The sequence below is a fragment of the Fusarium solani genome (genome assembly GCF_023522795.1).
Source record: "Fusarium solani strain SB1 chromosome Unknown bctg00000008, whole genome shotgun sequence".
Taxonomy (NCBI): domain Eukaryota; kingdom Fungi; phylum Ascomycota; class Sordariomycetes; order Hypocreales; family Nectriaceae; genus Fusarium; species Fusarium solani.
The window spans coordinates 864,753-882,967 of NW_027072148.1; the positions used below are offsets into that span (position 1 = coordinate 864,753).

At 53.5% G+C, this 18,215-nt stretch overlaps 8 protein-coding genes across 8 annotated transcripts; 5 read left to right on the top strand and 3 right to left on the bottom strand.

Moving 5' to 3' along the window:
- Positions 1–101: 101 nt before the first annotated feature.
- Positions 102–2,842, bottom strand: MRS44_012316 (uncharacterized protein; the record flags this gene model as incomplete). Its single annotated transcript, XM_046270926.2, has 2 exons — positions 102–203; positions 251–2,842. The coding sequence occupies 2 exons, from the start codon at positions 2,840–2,842 to the stop codon at positions 102–104; spliced, it is 2,694 nt and encodes an 897-aa protein (XP_046133233.1).
- A 2,238-nt stretch (positions 2,843–5,080) lies between these two features.
- MRS44_012317 (uncharacterized protein) lies at positions 5,081–5,441 on the top strand (the record flags this gene model as incomplete). Its single annotated transcript, XM_065618760.1, has 2 exons — positions 5,081–5,290; positions 5,343–5,441. 2 exons carry the CDS (start codon positions 5,081–5,083, stop codon positions 5,439–5,441), a joined length of 309 nt encoding a protein of 102 aa, XP_065474832.1.
- Positions 5,442–7,059: 1,618 nt separating this feature from the next.
- On the top strand, positions 7,060–9,001 carry MRS44_012318 (uncharacterized protein; the record flags this gene model as incomplete). The annotated part of the gene is made up of 4 exons (XM_065618761.1): positions 7,060–7,219; positions 7,329–7,478; positions 7,530–8,078; positions 8,133–9,001. 4 exons carry the CDS (start codon positions 7,060–7,062, stop codon positions 8,999–9,001), a joined length of 1,728 nt encoding a protein of 575 aa, XP_065474833.1.
- A 773-nt stretch (positions 9,002–9,774) lies between these two features.
- On the top strand, positions 9,775–12,380 carry MRS44_012319 (uncharacterized protein; the record flags this gene model as incomplete). The annotated part of the gene is made up of 2 exons (XM_065618762.1): positions 9,775–10,158; positions 10,200–12,380. The coding sequence occupies 2 exons, from the start codon at positions 9,775–9,777 to the stop codon at positions 12,378–12,380; spliced, it is 2,565 nt and encodes an 854-aa protein (XP_065474834.1).
- A 416-nt stretch (positions 12,381–12,796) lies between these two features.
- Positions 12,797–13,725, bottom strand: MRS44_012320 (uncharacterized protein; the record flags this gene model as incomplete). Its single annotated transcript, XM_046276173.2, has 2 exons — positions 12,797–13,409; positions 13,457–13,725. The coding sequence occupies 2 exons, from the start codon at positions 13,723–13,725 to the stop codon at positions 12,797–12,799; spliced, it is 882 nt and encodes a 293-aa protein (XP_046133230.2).
- A 494-nt stretch (positions 13,726–14,219) lies between these two features.
- Positions 14,220–14,639, top strand: MRS44_012321 (uncharacterized protein; the record flags this gene model as incomplete). Its single annotated transcript, XM_046281151.2, has 1 exon — positions 14,220–14,639. The coding sequence occupies one exon, from the start codon at positions 14,220–14,222 to the stop codon at positions 14,637–14,639; it is 420 nt and encodes a 139-aa protein (XP_046133229.2).
- A 363-nt stretch (positions 14,640–15,002) lies between these two features.
- Positions 15,003–15,770, bottom strand: MRS44_012322 (uncharacterized protein; the record flags this gene model as incomplete). Its single annotated transcript, XM_065618763.1, has 2 exons — positions 15,003–15,116; positions 15,168–15,770. 2 exons carry the CDS (start codon positions 15,768–15,770, stop codon positions 15,003–15,005), a joined length of 717 nt encoding a protein of 238 aa, XP_065474835.1.
- An 865-nt stretch (positions 15,771–16,635) lies between these two features.
- Positions 16,636–17,629, top strand: MRS44_012323 (uncharacterized protein; the record flags this gene model as incomplete). The annotated part of the gene is made up of 3 exons (XM_046279468.2): positions 16,636–16,837; positions 16,886–16,957; positions 17,007–17,629. The coding sequence occupies 3 exons, from the start codon at positions 16,636–16,638 to the stop codon at positions 17,627–17,629; spliced, it is 897 nt and encodes a 298-aa protein (XP_046133227.2).
- Between the last annotated feature and the right edge of the window lie 586 nt (positions 17,630–18,215).

The window sequence follows — 18,215 nt, forward strand, 5'->3', positions numbered from 1 at the left end:
TTAAATCAACATTCATATACTCGTCCCTCCCAAGGCATGCTTCTATCGTGATCAACGCTCTACAAACACCGCTACTTCACGCTCGTCTCATGCATAATCGCTCACAGCCCATTGTCCGCCTTGAACTTGTCCCAGCTCTCGTTCAGTGTACTAAACACTAGACCGGCAATCAACCTCACCTCGGTGCTTGCGTCTTGGGGAAGCTGTATACGTCAGAATAACGTTCCCAGGATAGAGTAAACGAACTTACCTTGTCGGGGTGTGTCTTTGCAATTGCCTTCATATAATTGATCTTGACCTTGTTGGCCATGACCAACTCATGCAAGCCCACCTTCTTCCACCCGCTACCCTCCCACAGGACAGTGTCGAGGCTAGCAATCAGGGCCCGTAGGTTATCTCGCTTTCCGTCCCGCCAGGTAGAGATCTTAGCATCCACCTTCTCCGAGAGGACAAACTTCTCGTCATCCTCTCGAGCCGCAGCTTCATTTGCTTCACGCAGACGAGTGACAGCCTCAGAGCTCTTCTGGGGCCCAAGGCTAGCAGTCGCTGACGGCCGAGGTCGAGGCTTGGCTGCTGCAGGCTTAGGTGTTGGCTTGGGCTTGGGCGCAAGAGCATTCTGGCATCGCTGGCGACCTTTGATAGCATTGGTACCGCCAACACCACCCTCGACACAAGTCTGCCAGACTGCACCGGCATCCCTCCACTTCTCCATCTGTTCAAGGGCCTCAGCCTTCCTGCTCAAGGCCTTACCATAAAGATCCTTCATATCTCGGTTCTCATCTACACCACTCTCATTCTTCACAGCGACCGTCTCTCCTTGGCCAAGACTAGGTCCAATGAGCTTCAGCGCACTATCAGCATCATCAACAGCTTGCTTAGGCTCTCCGGTTTTGAGAGCTGTCAGGGCACGGTTGGTAAGGAGAAGGATAGCAAGTGGGTGAGTCGGGGGGACGGCCGACAGTGAGGAAGAGTATGATGAGTGAGCAGCTGCGTAGTCACCGCGCTTGAAGTGAGCTGTTCCTTGGAGTCGGTGCTGTGTCGAAGTCTGCAGAGAAACGGGGCTGATAGAAGGAATCTCTCGAGCAGGTCGGGGCGAAGGTCTTGGAGCCGGAGGCGATGGTCGCTTGGCTTGCGGGGTTGGGGTTGGTCGTGGGGATGGCTGAGCTGGTCTCGAAGGAAGAGAGGACTTGACTTCCTGGGAGTTGAAGAGCAAATCGGGTTCCGGCTCGGCAGGCTTGGGAGCTGGTGCTGGTGCTGGTGCCGGTGAAGCAGCCTTCTTTCTCCTATTAGGGCTGCTATAGGTTGAGAAGCTATCATCATCAGCTGCCAGGCGGTTAAGTCGAGACCTGGAGTCCAACCCTGCCGCAGGAGGCTGAGCTTGCTGCTGCCATCGAGGAGCAGGGCTGGCGCGGCTGCCCGTAGAGTGAGCAGGTGACTGTCCTCGAGATGTTGGTTGAGGAGAGGCTCTCGCCTCAGCAGGGCGACTGGCGGTTCGACGAGGTGGCGGACGACCACCACTCTCAAGCATGAGCGCTTCGTCCGTAGCGTCTGCCCTCACCTTGCCTGGTCCTTGAGCTCTGGCTTGTTGAGCTTCCCGCATCCACTTAGGTTGGCTAGGATCGCCTTCATGCTGGAAGTCAGCAACAGCCTGCTGCATCTTCTTTTGGCCAGTCTTCCAGAGCGAGTTGGCTGTCTTGAACAGGCTGTTACCCATCGAAGCAGCCGCCTTGCCCAAGTCTTGATCTCCCCTGGCCGGTGACCGGTCATTGCTCCTTGGAGCCTGGCTTCCGGCGCGACTTGAGCTCCCAGAAGAGGTTTTCCCCTGTGCTTGTTCCTTAGATTTGCGGTGCGCCTCATCCAAGAGCCAGTTCACAGCAGCTTGAGCATTGTATCCAGAACCGCTTTCAACTAGAGCGCGACGAGAGTCCTCGGCAGAGAATCCATAATCCACCAACTGCGCAACCGCTCTGTCAAAGGGGTCCTTGTTGACTCGGGGCTGTCGCTCGGGAAACTGCTCTCGCGCCTGGGGAGCCGACTCCTCTGAGGAGCTCGAGTCGTCGTCTTCAATCGGCTTTCCAGGTTCTGGCTGAGGTCGCTTCGCCTCCTGCTCGCGCCGCACCTCTTCAACAGGACGAGCTAGATCTCCCAAGAAGTCATCGTCGTCATTTTGCGGCACAGGCGCAGCAACCGGGACTGGCTTCATCTGGTTCAAGCCAAAGGGATCGTCATCCTCGACACCAAAAGCGCCTCCATTCGACCCAGTTGTTCCACTCGCAGATTTCCAGGCGCTCGGGTCGCTCAAGTTCATCGGCGCAGCATTCGCGGGCGTCGATCGCTGCGATTCGGGAGGAGGGGGGTAGTAGCTCGAGTTATCGACCTTGGTATCCTTGTTAAAGGCAGCAAAGAGATCGTCATCGTCGCTCTTCGGCTTGGGGGCTGCTGCCGGCGGCTGCAGCGCAGGGCTCGTCGACGCGCCTCGGCTCCCAAGAGCATCCCAGAACTGGCCATTGCCAAACTGGGCCTCCTGCTGCTTCCTCCGCTCCGCTTCCTTCTGGCGCTTCTCAGCCTCGAGTTGCGCCTGTCGCTCCGCCAGACTCAGGTTCTGTTTCGTTTTGGCCGGTCCAAAGTGCATCAGATTGCTAAAGCTATCCTGCGATGGCTTCGGGGGCGCTGGTTTAGGGGCAACAGATCCAGACCCCTGTGTGGACAGAGGCGTATTGGTTCCCGAGCCCAAAGGTGATGGTGTAGGTCGCATCGTTGCAAAGGCCGAGTTCATGACAGGCGGCTTGGGCTGGCCGCCGGCCGGCTTGGAGGACCAATCGAGGCCTGAGAGGTCGTCCATCTTGACAAAGTTCGTAGGTTATCGCAAATGATCAATCATGATAAAGGTCAACGTGTTGTCGCAACGATAGTGCTGGTGAGGTGGGAGAGACCCCGGCCCAGGGGCCGCTTCCGGATGTGGGGCGTCTGTGGCTGTGTTGGATTCGTGGCTCGGGCATCACATGATCTCCCCAAGCAATCATTGAGATGAGTATTGCCTGGTATGCTTGTTTTATGAGCAAGAGGCCGTTTATGATTGCCATATCTGGAGTGTATGTCTTTATATGTCTTACCTTGAAAATAGTGAGCCGATCTCATTGACTTCTACTTCAGAAACACAACAAACTTAATCCTCTGTTGAAGTGTTCAGGGGCCAGATAGGTGACAGTACCCTTTCAAAGGAGGCCTTGGTATTTCACTCTCTTTTGCCGAAATTCTAAATAGACATTGACCTCAGATTGATGCTTGAGAGAAGTCATCACTGAAATGCTCGTTGAAACTGCTCTCAAGTTTCGTCCAAGTGACTTACCCTACATCTTTGCTCGACGCAAGCTCGGTCAACTCCGATCCAGACAACTGCACAGCAAAGACCCTCTTTAGAGTGGACGATATGATATCGAATCGGAAGAGATGAGCCGACGAGGTAGTATCTCAGGGAACCCATGCGTTGCCAACACTAAAGCACGGTAACGGTTAAGACGGCGCCTCCTCCAACACGAGCGCCAGCATCTATCACAACTCTATCCAACATTTGTGCGTCAGCAATCCTTCTCATTTATCGCTGGACCAACCAACCTAGAATTCAGTCTGTAATTTGCTGTCGTACACCAGTCCCTGACATTGTGCAGCAACTTAGTGTAGGACAAGCTAAAAGCGGCCCAACACTCTGGCCAACACTTTGGGCTTGGCTTCTGCGCTGGCTGACCGACAAATCACCAATGCTATCAGCAAGCAGCAGTCGCATTAAAAGCAAGTTTGATACAGGACCTCTGCCAAGGCCCTAGGCTGTCAAGTCTCTCAGTCGTGGCACGAATACGAAAGGTGAAGTTCAGTGCGACTGAGAAACGTGGTCCTTATTCCGCTGGTACGACTCGGAGAGCCAAGACTTGACGGTGAATGAGCATTTCTGCGGCGGGATCGAGGAAATTCAATACGTATCTGCACATGTAATTGCAATGTAGGATATATATTAATATCTCATCGGCATGTCTATCGGGCAGCCCGAGCACTCAATACATACCGATCCAGACCCTTGATCGAGATGCGGTGCAATAATCTGGTGGACGCGAAGAGAAGGCAGCTGGAAAGATTTAATCCTATCCACAATAATAGCGCACCCGTAATTTTCGCTACCGGGGATCTTCCTCTAGCCAAGCTTTGAAGGATGAGAGATATTCGTGTTGGGCTTTACTTAGACGCACCGACATGGGTCTCCCTTCTCCAGACTGAAGTCGAGGCGCCACCAACGCCACGCCCACTGATGGACAGGGAAGTGCTGGCAGTGAGAGGCTGGCGACTCATGATTGGCTCGCGCCCGATATGAAACCCGTTTCAGGCATCTGCTTGTCATTTATGCCAGCCCCTGGGGATTTTGCCAGCTGCCGAAGTCTGGGAAGGGGAGAGTTGAAACTCTTGCGGAACAAACGCAACAAGAAACGGACAGAAGAGGATGAACAGCCGGGCCCTGAAGATCATGTTCATCACTTTCTCCGAACCTAGGGAGGTTTCATGCTTTGCCACCCGGCATTGGGCTCCCTTGTTCCCATCCATCCCTTGGACCCTTGGCTGGACTCAGGTGTCAAAGACTGTCTCCAGCCACCCGCAGTCCCGCCGTCTAACAATAAACCAGAAACAGCCTGACAGCGTCATAGCAGAGGAGGTGCTCAGCCCACTCCAGGGCCCTGCTAGACTTGATGGAGAAGACAGAAACCGATCTAACCGAGAAGAACATATGGACCGTCTCCTTTGTACTGGCCTGGACCGCCTGGACTGCTGTGCTAGGGGGCTTCGCAATTCTCCTTCTGCAAACGGGCCACATGCGCACGTGGCGGAGTCTGCGCGACCACAAGAGACACGGAGGGAATCTAATCAATATCTAACTCGACATCATCATGTCAGATGCATCTCGCAACAAACTCTGAAGATCCCGCAGATTCCAATCTGGAGAGCCGCGCAACCGCCGTGATTGACAGGAGAACTGGTGGAAGCCCAGGCCATTTGGCGCCGTCTGCGAGTAGTCTCGCCCCTGCAATACTACAGAATGTCGCAGCTCAACCTCCGAGATCCCTGCCCCCAGAGTACTAGTCTTGGACCTGGAGATCTCGGCAGGTCGGCTCGCCCATCTCCATTCGCCAGCCCAGAGGTGCTTGGTACCTGCGTCTATCGCGTGCCTCAGCTCCGTGGCACGGGTATTCTCGACCTCCTATTGCCCCGAGCCATTGGTCGAGATCGCCAGACTATGCTGGGCTTGGTGCGGTATCACGCTCGTCGACCGACACACGACCACTTTAGCACCCCTGTAGGTTGACCCTTGGAACCAATGCAATCTTGGCTGCGACGCGGCGAATGCCCCCAAGAATGGGCCTGACTTCATCGCCAAGAGAAGCCACCCCCAGGACTAGCTGCGACATGGGGTCCATGGACGTCGGGTTTGTTGTGCCCACCTCCCGTTTCCCGTTCTTTCGGTTCGCCCTCATCTTCTTCGTTCTGCCATCCATTCCTTCACTGTTGGCTAGGTTGTCATCCTACCGTTTTATTCCTTCCTTTGGAGCCCGAGCTGGACTCATCCATTCATTCACTTTGTCTTCAAAGGCACCTCACCTGCACTCCCTTTTGGTGCCTAGCTACCTTCTCCTCAACCACATTCCTTGCAATCCTGCCCGGTTGAGAACATTCGTTTCTTTCGCTCAAAATCCTGGTTTACGTTTCGTACCGTGAGACTCTAGTCGACAACTACAAGATCCGCCGCGCAGAAACCAATCTCTTTTGCATAACAACCACCGCACGCCGTAACCCGAGGGACTGCTTTCGTATCACGCCTCCTTCTCATCTGCGGACTCACCGTTTTTCTCCTTGCAGATCCGTTGTGCAAAACGTTTAGCGTCGCCGTTGCAAAAAGCGGTAGGCTTATATTGGCTTTAACGGCTTTCCGAGTCTATCTGGACGCTCTGCAGTGCTGAGCGGCAATACACCACGGCCTTCGAGACCAAGACTTTACTCTTCAACTTTCTCCAACAAGATCTTCAACTCATCTGACCACTGTCAAAAACTTCCCGAAGCGTCAGACGTTTGATACTGAGACACATCGACCGACTGTACGGATTGACGTCGGGAGAGACATTCGGCCTTGACAACCGGAAGCGGCACCATTGAACAAAGCATTCTTCTCGTCGACACTTATCACGCCGATAAGCTGCCGACCAGCCCACTCTACGCGACCCTGTGACGCGATCCGAAAGCGTGGCAGTGACTTCAACGCCGTGTCTTGACCACGCTCTGGAATCTTGAGTCTCAGATTCTCAGCGGGGCTGGGACTCTCTGCAAGAGCAGTGCCTCCATCGACAGCAATAAAGGCATACCCAGCCATTGCACCCTTTGATCCAATATTTCCCTTTCTGAACTTTTTCTCCTTCTGTTGATTCAATATTTGATCAAAAGAAGGAAGTTGAGGATCTAGAGACGGCCAACATCAACTTGGCTGAGAATCCCCCAGAGAAACCCAACGGCGGGCATCGGTGAGTCCACTTTCACTTACACCTCGCCTAGACCTCACCTGAAACTCGCAAACTTGAACCTCACCCATCCCATTAAAACAACATGAAAAGCACGATTCCGACCTTATTCTGCGGGACTATGTGCTTGGCACAGGGTTTTCCTGGCCTTATGCGTTGGCAGCCCGGCCCTTAATGCGCAGTGCAGTGGCCAGCCGTTGCCAGCTGGCAGGCACTCCGTCTAAGCCCCTCCCTTCCTTCCTTCCTTCCGTTTGATGCTTCAAATATCCGCAACGCGCTTGCCGTTTCTATTTTCTGCTCGCCAGTGCCGGGCACCTTCCTTTCGAGCATCTCCTCTCCGCCTTTCGTTCATTTCCCCTCACCACGTTCTTTCGTCTCCGCCTCAACCCCATCCCTAACATCAACGCTCTTTTAGACTGCTCTGTCGCGTCGTCCACTCCTTCATTCCCTTGCCTCTCAGGGCAAGAACGAACAAACTCTCGAGCTCGAATAGGCACTCGTCATCGCCATGCTCAAATCACTCGTCGCCGTTTCTGCGGGCCTCATCGGTGGCGCCCATGCCTTCTGGCGCATGGAGTGTCCCGGTCGTGTGGGACTCGCGCGACTTGACCCCATCATTGACCCGGGCAAGATCTCGATGCATGCGCATTCTATTCACGGTTCTTCAGGTAAGCGACTCATTCGCGACGATGAAATTCTGGCAATGAAAGTTGCGCGCGCTTTGCGCAGGCAACCGCGAACGATGCGCTCTCAGAGAAAAGAGCTGACGATGCGCAGGGTTCTCTGAAACCTCCAACACTGAGGAACTCCTCAACGGTGACTGCACTTCATGCCGAGTCACGCAAGACAAGTCTTCGTACTGGCACCCTGCCATGTACTTTCAAGATGGCGAGACTGGAGAGTTTGAGATTGTCCCACAGGTGGGCGGTATGCTGGCGTTAGTATCCCCTGAGAACCTACACCTGTCTGATTCAATAGTTGCTGCTATCTTCAGACTTGCTTTGAACGAGGAGCTAATTACTTGTAGCTACTACCTCCTGTACGGCGACAATGTGACCGCCTTTCCCCCCGACTTCAGAATGTTGTCAGGTACAAACTCACGAAGAACCTACACGGCGGGTGACCCGAGCAAGCCGGACCCGGAGAAGTCTACGTGGCAAGCTCTCGGTGAGACTGATCAGGACACCCTCGCTCAACGTGCCCTCGGTTTCAACTGCTTGAACTATGCACGAGAACCAGAGGGAACTCTCTACCGCCACTACATGCCCGACAAACAGTACCTTGATGCGAACTGCAAGGATGGCCTCCGTCTCGAGATCATGTTTCCGTCCTGCTGGAAGGGAGGCGACGCGCTCGACAGCGCCAACCACAAGGATCACGTTGCATTCCCTGACTTGGTCATGACCGGAACCTGCCCCGATGGTTATCCCGTTCGCCTACCCAGCCTCATGTATGAGGTTATCTGGAACACCAATGCCTTCGCCGACCGACCTGGCCGATTTGTCTTGGCCAACGGAGACACCACTGGTGAGTCTCACATCTACATCCTTTGGCAGACTGGAGAAACTAACCCATGACCAGGCTATGGATACCACGCGGACTTCATCACCGGTTGGGATGAAGACTTCCTCCAGCAGGCCATCGAAACCTGCACCTCTGAGACTGGACTGATCGGTGCCTGCCCTCTCTTTGACGTTATTAGCGAAAGCGAGGCAACCTCTTGCAAGATGAACCTCCCCGACAGCTTGAAGAAGGAGGACGTTCTTGGTCCTATGAAGCAGCTACCCGGCGGTAACCAAGTCTCTTATGGAGATGGCTCGGACGGCGGTGCTAGCAAGGACCCAGGCCCTACCGGTGATGCTTCTGTGCCCACCTTGACCTACCATCCCGGTGACAGGCCGGAGAACTCTGCATCACCTCTCCCAGGTCAGGTGTTCAAGGAGAAGGCGGCGGCCTACGAGGCCTCGGCTCCTGCACCTGCACCTACTTTGGAGACAACCACCAATGTACCGATCGTTGCGACATCTATTCTGCCTTCTTTTTCATCTCCTTTTACTTCGGAAACAACACTCATTCAAAGCATTCAAACCACTCAAAGCATCCCAGGCGCCGATGGAAGTGTCGGAGCCGCATTTGTTGAGTCTTCGATCGCTCAGGCCCCTGAATCTGTTCCTACGTCCGGACCCCCTCCCGTCCCCACGACCACTCCTGCGCCCGAATTGGAGCCAACAACTGACACCAAGAGCTACTGGAGTACCCAGTACATCACCAACGGCAATCTCGTGAGCAAGATTCTCTGGGATGAGAAGCTTGTCTACGTGACCGAGCTGGAGGCCGAGACGGTCGTGGTCACAGTGACATCAACAGCTGTTGTCACTCCTACAGCGCCCGCAGCGAGACGGAGACGTCGGGGTGCTCACCTTCACAGCCACGGACGTCGACATTTCTAACAATTTAAGAAAGGACAGTAAAGGAAAAAAGGAAAAGTGCACCCAAAAAAAAATCGAAAACTTGACTGGTTTTTAGACTATTTCATTGCTCCGGGCTGGTTCCGGGTACACGGATAGCATGCATTGTTGAAAGGGTATTTGGGTGCGAGGGACTTCTTGATAGGACAAAATGATTACCCAGGTCTTTGGGAACATGTGGACTTAAGGGAAGCTACCTAGTACAGATACCGGAATGATGAATGATCAAAAAAGGGCAGCCTGGCGCTGTGAAAGAAGTCTCCCTAGTGATGTTGGTGATGGTCGTGAGGGGGGCAAGATTTCCCAAGCACATGATGGAGTGAGGCCATGTTGAAACCGCCATTTACGACGACCTGATCGATATGGATATGAACGGTGAGGGGAAAGTGATTCCATGAAGGCTATATCCCCTTATTTCAATACGAGCTCTTGCTGCTCATCTTGTGATGTCTCGACGCTGGGGTTGTGGTTGGGGGTGGTTGGAATGGGTGACACCTAGCAACGCATTCCTCATGATATTGCAGTGAGACTGTCGAAATAACCTCACCACAGTTTTTGACTGGGATTCGAGATTAAGATGAATGTGGATGAGCCAGTTCCCACAGAGGTTTCTCCTCCTGTCTGGCATTTGCCCTTTCTCACGCTGTCCTCTTCATCATCCGGTCTTGACTCCTGAAGTCTGAACTCGTCGACTCAAGAGCACCATCGACAGCAGGACACTCTTTTCGATCGTTGCTGCGGTGGGTGTGATAAACATGAACTACTCCTCACTCTACCGCAGAGAAGCGGGCGGTCTTGGGCTTGGATGGATCCTCGCCTTTTCCGTCGGCGGCGCCATCCTCCTCTTTGCAGCCATCGGCTTCCTCCTCACCTGGCGCATCAGGTCTCGAACCGAACCGGAATCTACGACGGTATACCAGGTCTCGGACAACAGCGATGACCATCGACGATCCATCTTTACAAAGCGGCTCGTTAAGAAGAACCACTCCATGTCAAAGTCATGCAGCCGGCTCTCTTTGTCGCTCCCTCCTGTGCTGCCCCCTCTTCCGTCGCACAATAGCTTTACCTTTTTTGGTGGTAATGGGAAGAGGGGACGATCGAGTAGCTGGGTTGAGGAGGACAAGTTCCATGGACCCAAGGTTAGCAGGAGCCGTCGTGATAGTCTGTTCAGCAGGGATAGCTGGCTGGGAGAGCTCCCACGTTGCCGAGTCTAATGCTGGAGGATGACTTGGAAAAGGGACAACCTAGCGAGCTACCGGGAGACCAGCCGACGACTCACCTGAGGGATCAACAGAGCTTCGAGACTCTCAAGCCGAGCAAGACGGCCCCTGAGCTACCAACCCCAGCACAGGAGCTACAGACCAGCCCTGTGAGAATCCCCCCTCTGGCTCATGTCAGGGCTTCGGTAACAGACTTGGACCTTCGGGATATTCTTCGATGCACGGAACAGCGACTTCGAGATGGAAGCAGCCAGTCACCAACAAAGACTCCTCACCCCTCGCCTTCGAAACGCTCTCAGAAGATCTCGTCGTTGAGAGGTACGCCTCACAGGAGTTCTCCCCTCAAGACGCCTCATAGCCACAGGACAACATCTTCACTGGACTCGACTAATACGACTGGAACTGTGCGCATCAATCGTGTGGCTCAGAGCCCCAGCAAGAGATCTACCATCCACGGAATGCCGAGACCTGGGCATAGCCGGACTGTATCCATTAGTTCTATTGGTAGTGCTGCTAACAGCTTGATCGCTGAAGCCACCCAAGAGCTTGGACTTCCCGGAGGACTGTCAAGCCCGAGTCGTTTGAGGGGACGTCAGTGGCAACCCCTCGACGACAACAGTCCGCAGAAGGATCCCACCCCCAAGAAGAAGACCGTCGAGAAGGATAGCCCTAAGAGGAGGGAGTCGCAGGACAGCGAGGCCTCTAGTTCCCTCTCGACACTGTACAGCGCCAACGAGCCAGAGGATAAGGAGCAGCCTGACCCGTTTGTGGAGAAGAAGAAGCAGGGAGGTCTGACCTCGGAGAGTAGATCTTCGCTGTTTGGGCCACGGTCTTTGAGGAGCCGGACGAGGACGCTGAGCATTTCCATCCCAGCTGGACAGACGGTATTCAACACACAGGGTCAACTGAACTCGAATTCAGTGAGCACACAGGCTGTTGGGGGACCACCTCTATCTATTGTGCTGCAGCCGCCGCAGGAGTATTTGCACCGCGACATCAGCTTTGGAAGTCGAGATCGACACGGATTTGCTCTGGCGTATCCTGTCACTGGCTCGATGACGAGCATGGTCACACCATCTGTGACGACTGCAACTGATGAGGATAGCTCTCTGCATCTCGACGATCGGAGAAGTGAGAGTCCTAGACTTGATGTTCCAGGGCGACCAATATGGCCACAGCAACAGGACAGAAACACTCTTGTGGTTGGTGCCCCCACGAGCCCGCTAACCACGGCCTCATCGCCTTTCGATGAACAAGACATGATGGCTCTCTTGATGGGGACGGCAACACCGAGAAGAGCTCTGCCTGATCCGCCAAGGCACGTCGCCCAAGTTGAGCAGATCGTCATGCCGACACCGCTGTGTCCGCGACCCAGGCGAGACTTTTCGCAGCATCTACATCAAATGTCCATGACTCCTCCTGAGAGCTCCGTTCATGAGGGCGAGTCGATGGTAGACGATCCTGGCGCCGTTTCCACAGGATCACCTTTTCGTCGCTCTCTGTCCCGATCTCTGAGAGACCCTCCGAGTGGACCACCTCCAGCGATGATGAGCATGGGCTCACTCGGAAACTCGATTGTCGAGTTAAGACGGATGAACAGCATGGTTAGCTCCTATAGTGCTACTTCCATGGCGTCGTCATACAATGAGCCTGACTCACCAACATTGCCCAACCCCCTGAACAGCACTTTCTCACGCGGTCGGCTCACCTCCAACCCCCGCGTGAGCACATCTGGTCGCCAAAACTATCTGAACCTGGGAAGCCCTAGGAAGAGCCTATCTGGAGCAGTTTCAGCAGCGACACCTACCCGACCAATCCCTCCAAGCAAGAGCAGCCGCAGCAACTTGGGAGTTGAGATCCGTGAGGACGAAGCTGATGCAGGCAAGGAGAACCAGGGACCAGAACTCAAGGTGCCTAGGCTGGATGTAGCCACCGGCCTGCGTGAGACGCGCCGCAGCGGGAACCTAGGCCGCGATACGCGCGACTCGATCCTCACGACGAGGGCAACCGGCAAGACCAAGGTTGGAGCCCTGAGCAAGAAGGAGGCCCAGAGACAGAGCGTTGAGAGTCTAGGATTGTACGATAAGGATGGGTTTCTCAAGGCTTCGCCCGAGAACAAGGGTCGATGTCTAAGGATGTAAGAGGTTGAACGTGTATCCCCCCTTTTTCTTTTCTTTTGTCAACGATTTTCCTTTGTCGAGAGGAACGACAATGATCCGTCATGGAACTGCCGCGTCATGTATCTAGGCAGATTGAAGTTTCGGGCCTGTTTGTTTTTTTGTTGTGTCAAACCCACGTTGGAAGGATTCTTTGTATAGGATTGTATAGGGGCACTGGTTATGTTGTTGATATGTAGGTAGTGTTGGTTTTAGCAGCTCGATGGATATATACCCTTCGGACGTAATCTTAATAGAAAATACAGTAGTTATAGTAATTGCATGTCCCTCGGACCATATGAATATCCTTTGATAGGTTTACTGAACTCCTCACGCGTTGACTCGCAATAGCTTTTTTTGCCCCTAACGCCCAAGCTCCCTTTCTTGCCCTGGCCAAGTAATTATTCCACCCGTGGCCGCTTGTTCTCAGAGTCGTCGGCTGGACGGCTCTCAGCTGCGGCATCTCCCTCGACTTCGTCTCGAACTCGAACTCTGCCTGCTCCTTCACCAAGCTCCTCCTCGGCCTCGCCGCCCTCTCCAAGCCAGTTTCCGTCCTTGTCAAAGTACTCGTGGACATTATCCGCCGTGATCCATCCGCCACTTCCAGGCATAGGAGGAGGGAGACCGCCATCTGCAGCTCCCCGCAGAACGCCCGTGAAGCCCTCAACAGCCTCGTGCTCAACCGCACTCTCAAAGACAATGCGGTCGTCATCCTCCTCAGAATCCTCTCCATTGTCAGGGTCGGGGTGCAGATCGGAGCAGTTGGACATGGCTGAGTACATCTGCTGGGTAGAGCTGGGGCCGGGTTCCGCCTTGGGAGGGATGACGGTCAGGGAAACCGTGTCGAACTCGTCGTCGTCGGCGCCGCCATCGGAGAGCTCGATTTGCATCCACACAGCTTCTTGACGCTCACCACTTGCAACATCGACGACCATTTGAGTGCCATGGATGCCTATCGAGGGGTAAGGGATCGTGATGCCAACTTCTGCCTTGAGGCTGAAGAGGGTGACGTTCCTAGAGGATGTTAGATGGGAACTGAGATGAAAGTGCGAAAGGCTTACTCTGAGTTGACAAAGACATCAACCGTCTGCTCAACAAACTTCTCGGCATCGCCATTAACGTCGTCGTTCTCGGGCTTCTGGTTCGAGTCGGCAGGGAATAGAGCGAGACTGCCGCTATCCGCCTTAGGGATCTGGGCCTTTGCGCCCTCCACATGGTAGTGCAGAATTGGCTTTCCGCCCACGAAGCTCTGGGGAGTTTGCGACTGGTACTCCTCCAGGGGCGTGTAGTCGCTAAGAGACGGCTTTGCGCGGATTGTTGTGATTGTCATCTTGAATGTCCTTGTGTAGATGAGCTTGCGTTGGCTTGGAGGGGTTCTAGGCAAAAATGTCCATAGCGACGAGGGGCTGGAGCTTTATCGGCTTATCAGATCCTATCGATAAGGATTAGCTTATCGCGTTGCGTCAGTCGGTGACGAGCCTCGGCGCGCGCCAATCACTCTTACTTAAACCTCAACTCAACATTCATCGCGATTATCGTCCTCGATTTAAATGGTGTGCGACTGAACTTGTGGAACCATCAAATGATTCTCATTTCCGACGAGGATTTACAAGGAATTTCTGAAGGACGCTCGAGGACAAGGCCTCGGATACGCAAGATCATGCACAATAACAATCGTAGGCCGAGTTGCTGCCTCGACGCACGCATCATGGACTGGCTAACGCGGCACCAGGCTCTCACCCCCTGCTGGAGCAGGTTCCTCTAACAGTTTCTCCCTTTGTATCACTCCCGACTGCGACGACACTATCATACAATTACAAGACCATGCCCTCGAATATTCCTCCGTCCTCATTGGGTATCGAGGCTGCATCCGACAACCCCTCAGACCAACCGAGGCCCAAGTACGTCGTATCAGGCTCCGGCCACGCCGCGCACCCCGAAGACATTATCGCATCCTGTCGCGCACTCCAGGCGCACGTGTCCAAGATGCAAGAGGAAGCTGAGCGGGAGTTGAGGGAGTTCAACGAGAGGATCCAGGCACGCGAGCTCGCTGAGAAGCGGAGAGTCGCGCCCGGCTGGCTGGACAGTGAGACGCACATCCTCGAGCCAGAGAGGAGTACGCCGGTTCAACAGCAGCAGAGTTTACCTGAGCCTCAGCAACCTCAAGGGCCAATTGCGCAGCCTCCTGCTGATGACCAGGGTGCCGAGTTGGACCGAGCGTTTGGGGGTATGGCCTTGAGGTAGATGATACATGCTCGATGGGCATTGACGAAGATTTATGAATGGGCGTATCTTGGGTTATTTTTTGCTTACAAGAGCTTTATACAGCGTACCTGAAGCGTTGTGTTATCTCAACTATATTGCTATCTCCATTTCATTATGCAATACATTTTGCTCTCTGAGCTTGTCATCTCGCTCTGTGGTGCAGGAAGGCAGCCATTTCGTCCCATCCTATTCACCCAGGAATGCAGTTTGACACGACTATGGAAGTTCACAGAGGTCATACTGGCGTGTTCTTGGGCATACAACTTGGTATATTATTACTATGTTCGTTTCTTTTGGGTCCGTTGATTCGTAACCTGGTCGTCACATGGCATTTATGTCCGTTTACAGAAGGCCAGCCGCAGCAACAAGAGCGGCACCGACGGCCAGGACACCAGAGAGCGCAAAGTTGGAAGCAGAGTTGTCGTTTTCGGTAGTCGTGGGAGCAGCACCGGGAGTCTAACACAGTCAGCTTCTGTCAATGATCTTGTTCAAGGGACCAGTTCTTACCGTGTTGGCATCAGCAGAGCTCTCGGCAGTGGTGGCAGCAGTCTCAGCAGCAGTCGATGAAGCGGCGGCAGCAGAAGTGGTCTCAACAACAGCTGTAGTTTCCTCGGTGGAAGACTCCACAGCAGAAGTCGCTGCTGCGCTGGTCACGGATGTGACAACGGTGGTAGCGGCGACAGCAGAAGTACCTGTGGCAGAGCCACTAGAAGCACCCTCAGGCACAGCATCAATACCACAGGCCTTGGCAGCGCCCGTGACACCGTTGCCATAGTCTCCCCACATGTCATACTGGTTGGCGCACTTGAGGCAGTCAGCGAGGAGCTTCTTCCACTCGTCGCTGTCGCAGTAGCCCTCCTCGTCGCTGTCGCAGTAGCCCTCCTCGTCGGCGTTCAAAATGGTGTAACCTGGGAAAGAATGTGAGTCAGTTTCAACCAGCACCGATGCGACTTGAACATACCCGCAGTTTGCGTGGCATTGGTACTCGGGACCAGAAGGCTGGCGCTTGTGGAGAGGGACAGAGTCTGGGAATGGGAGCTCGCGCTTGACAGTAGCTGAGGCCAGAGAGGCCAGGGAGCCAAGGATGACGGCTGTGTAAGTCAATTGCATCTTGAATATGGTGTGAGAGTGTTGAAGACGTCGAATAGAGTCAATTGAGGAGGATGCTTCACATGAAGATGTTGGTGACTGGCGAGAGCAGCTTACTTATAGCCTCCACCTTGTCATGCGAGAAAGCTCAAGACGGTTAAAAGGCCTCGCCAACAGATATGAGCCTATCGGAATCCAGAAACTTTGTTCGAACCGAGCTACACGAACCAGGGACTGGATCCTCCATCTCCTCATGATTACAGCGCACTGCATATCATGTCAAGTCCCAGCCCCGCCTACTCTGCCATTCCCGGCGAGTTTGACTCATGCTATCAGCAACGGCTGCTCTTTTCGGCCTCGTATCCCAGCTGTCATGGCTCTGAACTTATGCATGCCCAGAGTCCTTGGATCCTTGGCTGGTGGATGAAAAGGTGGTGATGGAGGATGGGATTGGCCAATGGAAGGGAGGTGGCTGATCTGATTAGATACTGGTGGGAATCTTATCTGATCATCTGATAATAACTCAATCCACACAAGGCCCATGTCCTCTGCGTAGAGGCTGTAACAATAGTTCCTTTAGAGTGCAGCCGATGCGCTAAAAATTTGCACCAGTAGACAAATCCAGCCATTCCAATTGTCCACGCTCTTGATAGCGGGCTCGGCGGGAGGGGTAACCTGCGGGATGGCCGGTTCGAGAGTCGGGTCGGTGACTCTGCATGAGTGGGATATGCGAGTGTCGAATTGTGACAGTACCGAAGCAGATAGAGTGCCACATGGGACTTGGCAGATAGCGATGGGGTTGGTATATTAAGGCCGGACTGCTCGGGTGCCACCATCGCGAGTTTTGGGCCTTACCCTCTCCATCCTCGATCCGCTCGCACTCAACATGGCGTCTTTCAAGGCAGTGTTTAGCGGCCTGGCCTTAATGGCCGCTTCGGCTTATGCTGCTATTGATATGGGCGATACTGATGAGATGGGCCCTGCCGCTTTTATGTGGCCGGCTGATAGAGTGTGGTCTGCCGCCATGGACAACACGGCGCCCTGTGGCTCGGTGGCCAACCCAGGAAATAGGAGCGAGTTTCCTATGCGTATGTTTCTCTCAAAGGTTTTATGGTTCAACTATTGACACAATGTAGAGAAAGGAAAGGTTGCGCTCGTGGGACAGAACGAGTCATTCAGCATGGAACTGAGTATTTCGTTTGAACAAAGTACGCACCTTGACCACTGACACTAGATCATCCCTCTAACAACTTAAAGACCCCAAGTCCAACGCAGACTTCACTACACTCATCGACCCCGAAGAGTTCAAGTCGATCGACCCGGGCCACACCTGCATGTCGGTGCCCGATCCTCCCAGCTCCGTCAGCGCCGGCGACAACGCGACTCTGCAGATCAAGTACATTGCCAGCTTCGACACGCCCCACAACCAGACCTTTTACGCTTGCGCAGACATTACCTTTGTTGAGCTTTTGGACTTTGATGAGTATATTCCGTGCTTTAATGCTACCAAGCCTGAGGAGGACTACGACAAGGATAAGGATGGTGATCCTCACCATGACGATGACGATGATGAAGACGACGATAACGACAACGACGATGATGATAACGATAACAATGAGTCGTCAGGATCTCAGAGTGAATCTTCCGATAAGAAGAGTGGCAGCTCTGGACTGTCGGGTGGTGCCATCGCCGGTATCGTCATTGGCGCTGTCGCTGGTGTTGCCCTCATTGCTGCCGCCGCCTTCTTCCTCTACAGGCGCAAGTCTAGACACCAAGCCGCGCTGAGGCAGCAGCAGTCTGCCAGAGGTGTTAACTGGGAGGACCAGCCCCCTAAGACCTCGCAGTCGACTGGAGATGTGAGGATGGATAACCTGTCCTAGATGGGAGGTAGGATGTGATGTTGGGAGAGGGTTGACGTTGGGGTTATGTCTGTAATGAGCTACGCGTATATGAATCGACGGACATGATTGTGGGATATTTGCGCTTCTAGCCAGTTCATCGTGATAACTTGTACTAAAATATCGACAAAAGATCCTAGTGTTTCTACAAGTTGAGGGCCCAAAGCAAGGGGGCACGTAGCCGTAAAAAAACATGAGACACGATATTAACCCTGTCTAGTTTCTAACGCAAAAAGAGTCCTAAATATAGTAAATAAAATATCAGAAAAATACCAGAGACAAATAATTAGAATATTCAAAGATTTATGATATTATTTCTTATCTTTGTCTCTTATTTAGCTTATAGTTAGGCTGTAAAATGAATACTCGTTATGAGCTCAATCCTGGTGTCTTAGTTTTTTTGCCGGCCGGGTGGGGGGGCTTCACTTGCCCACCCATTAGCACTTGAAGTTGACAAACAAGGCATCGGAATGATTACTAGCTAGTATACTGGTGTTTGTATAAGCATACGTATGTAGCCGAATTCTTTTTCCCCATTTAACATACGACAACGAAAATCCCAGAAAAG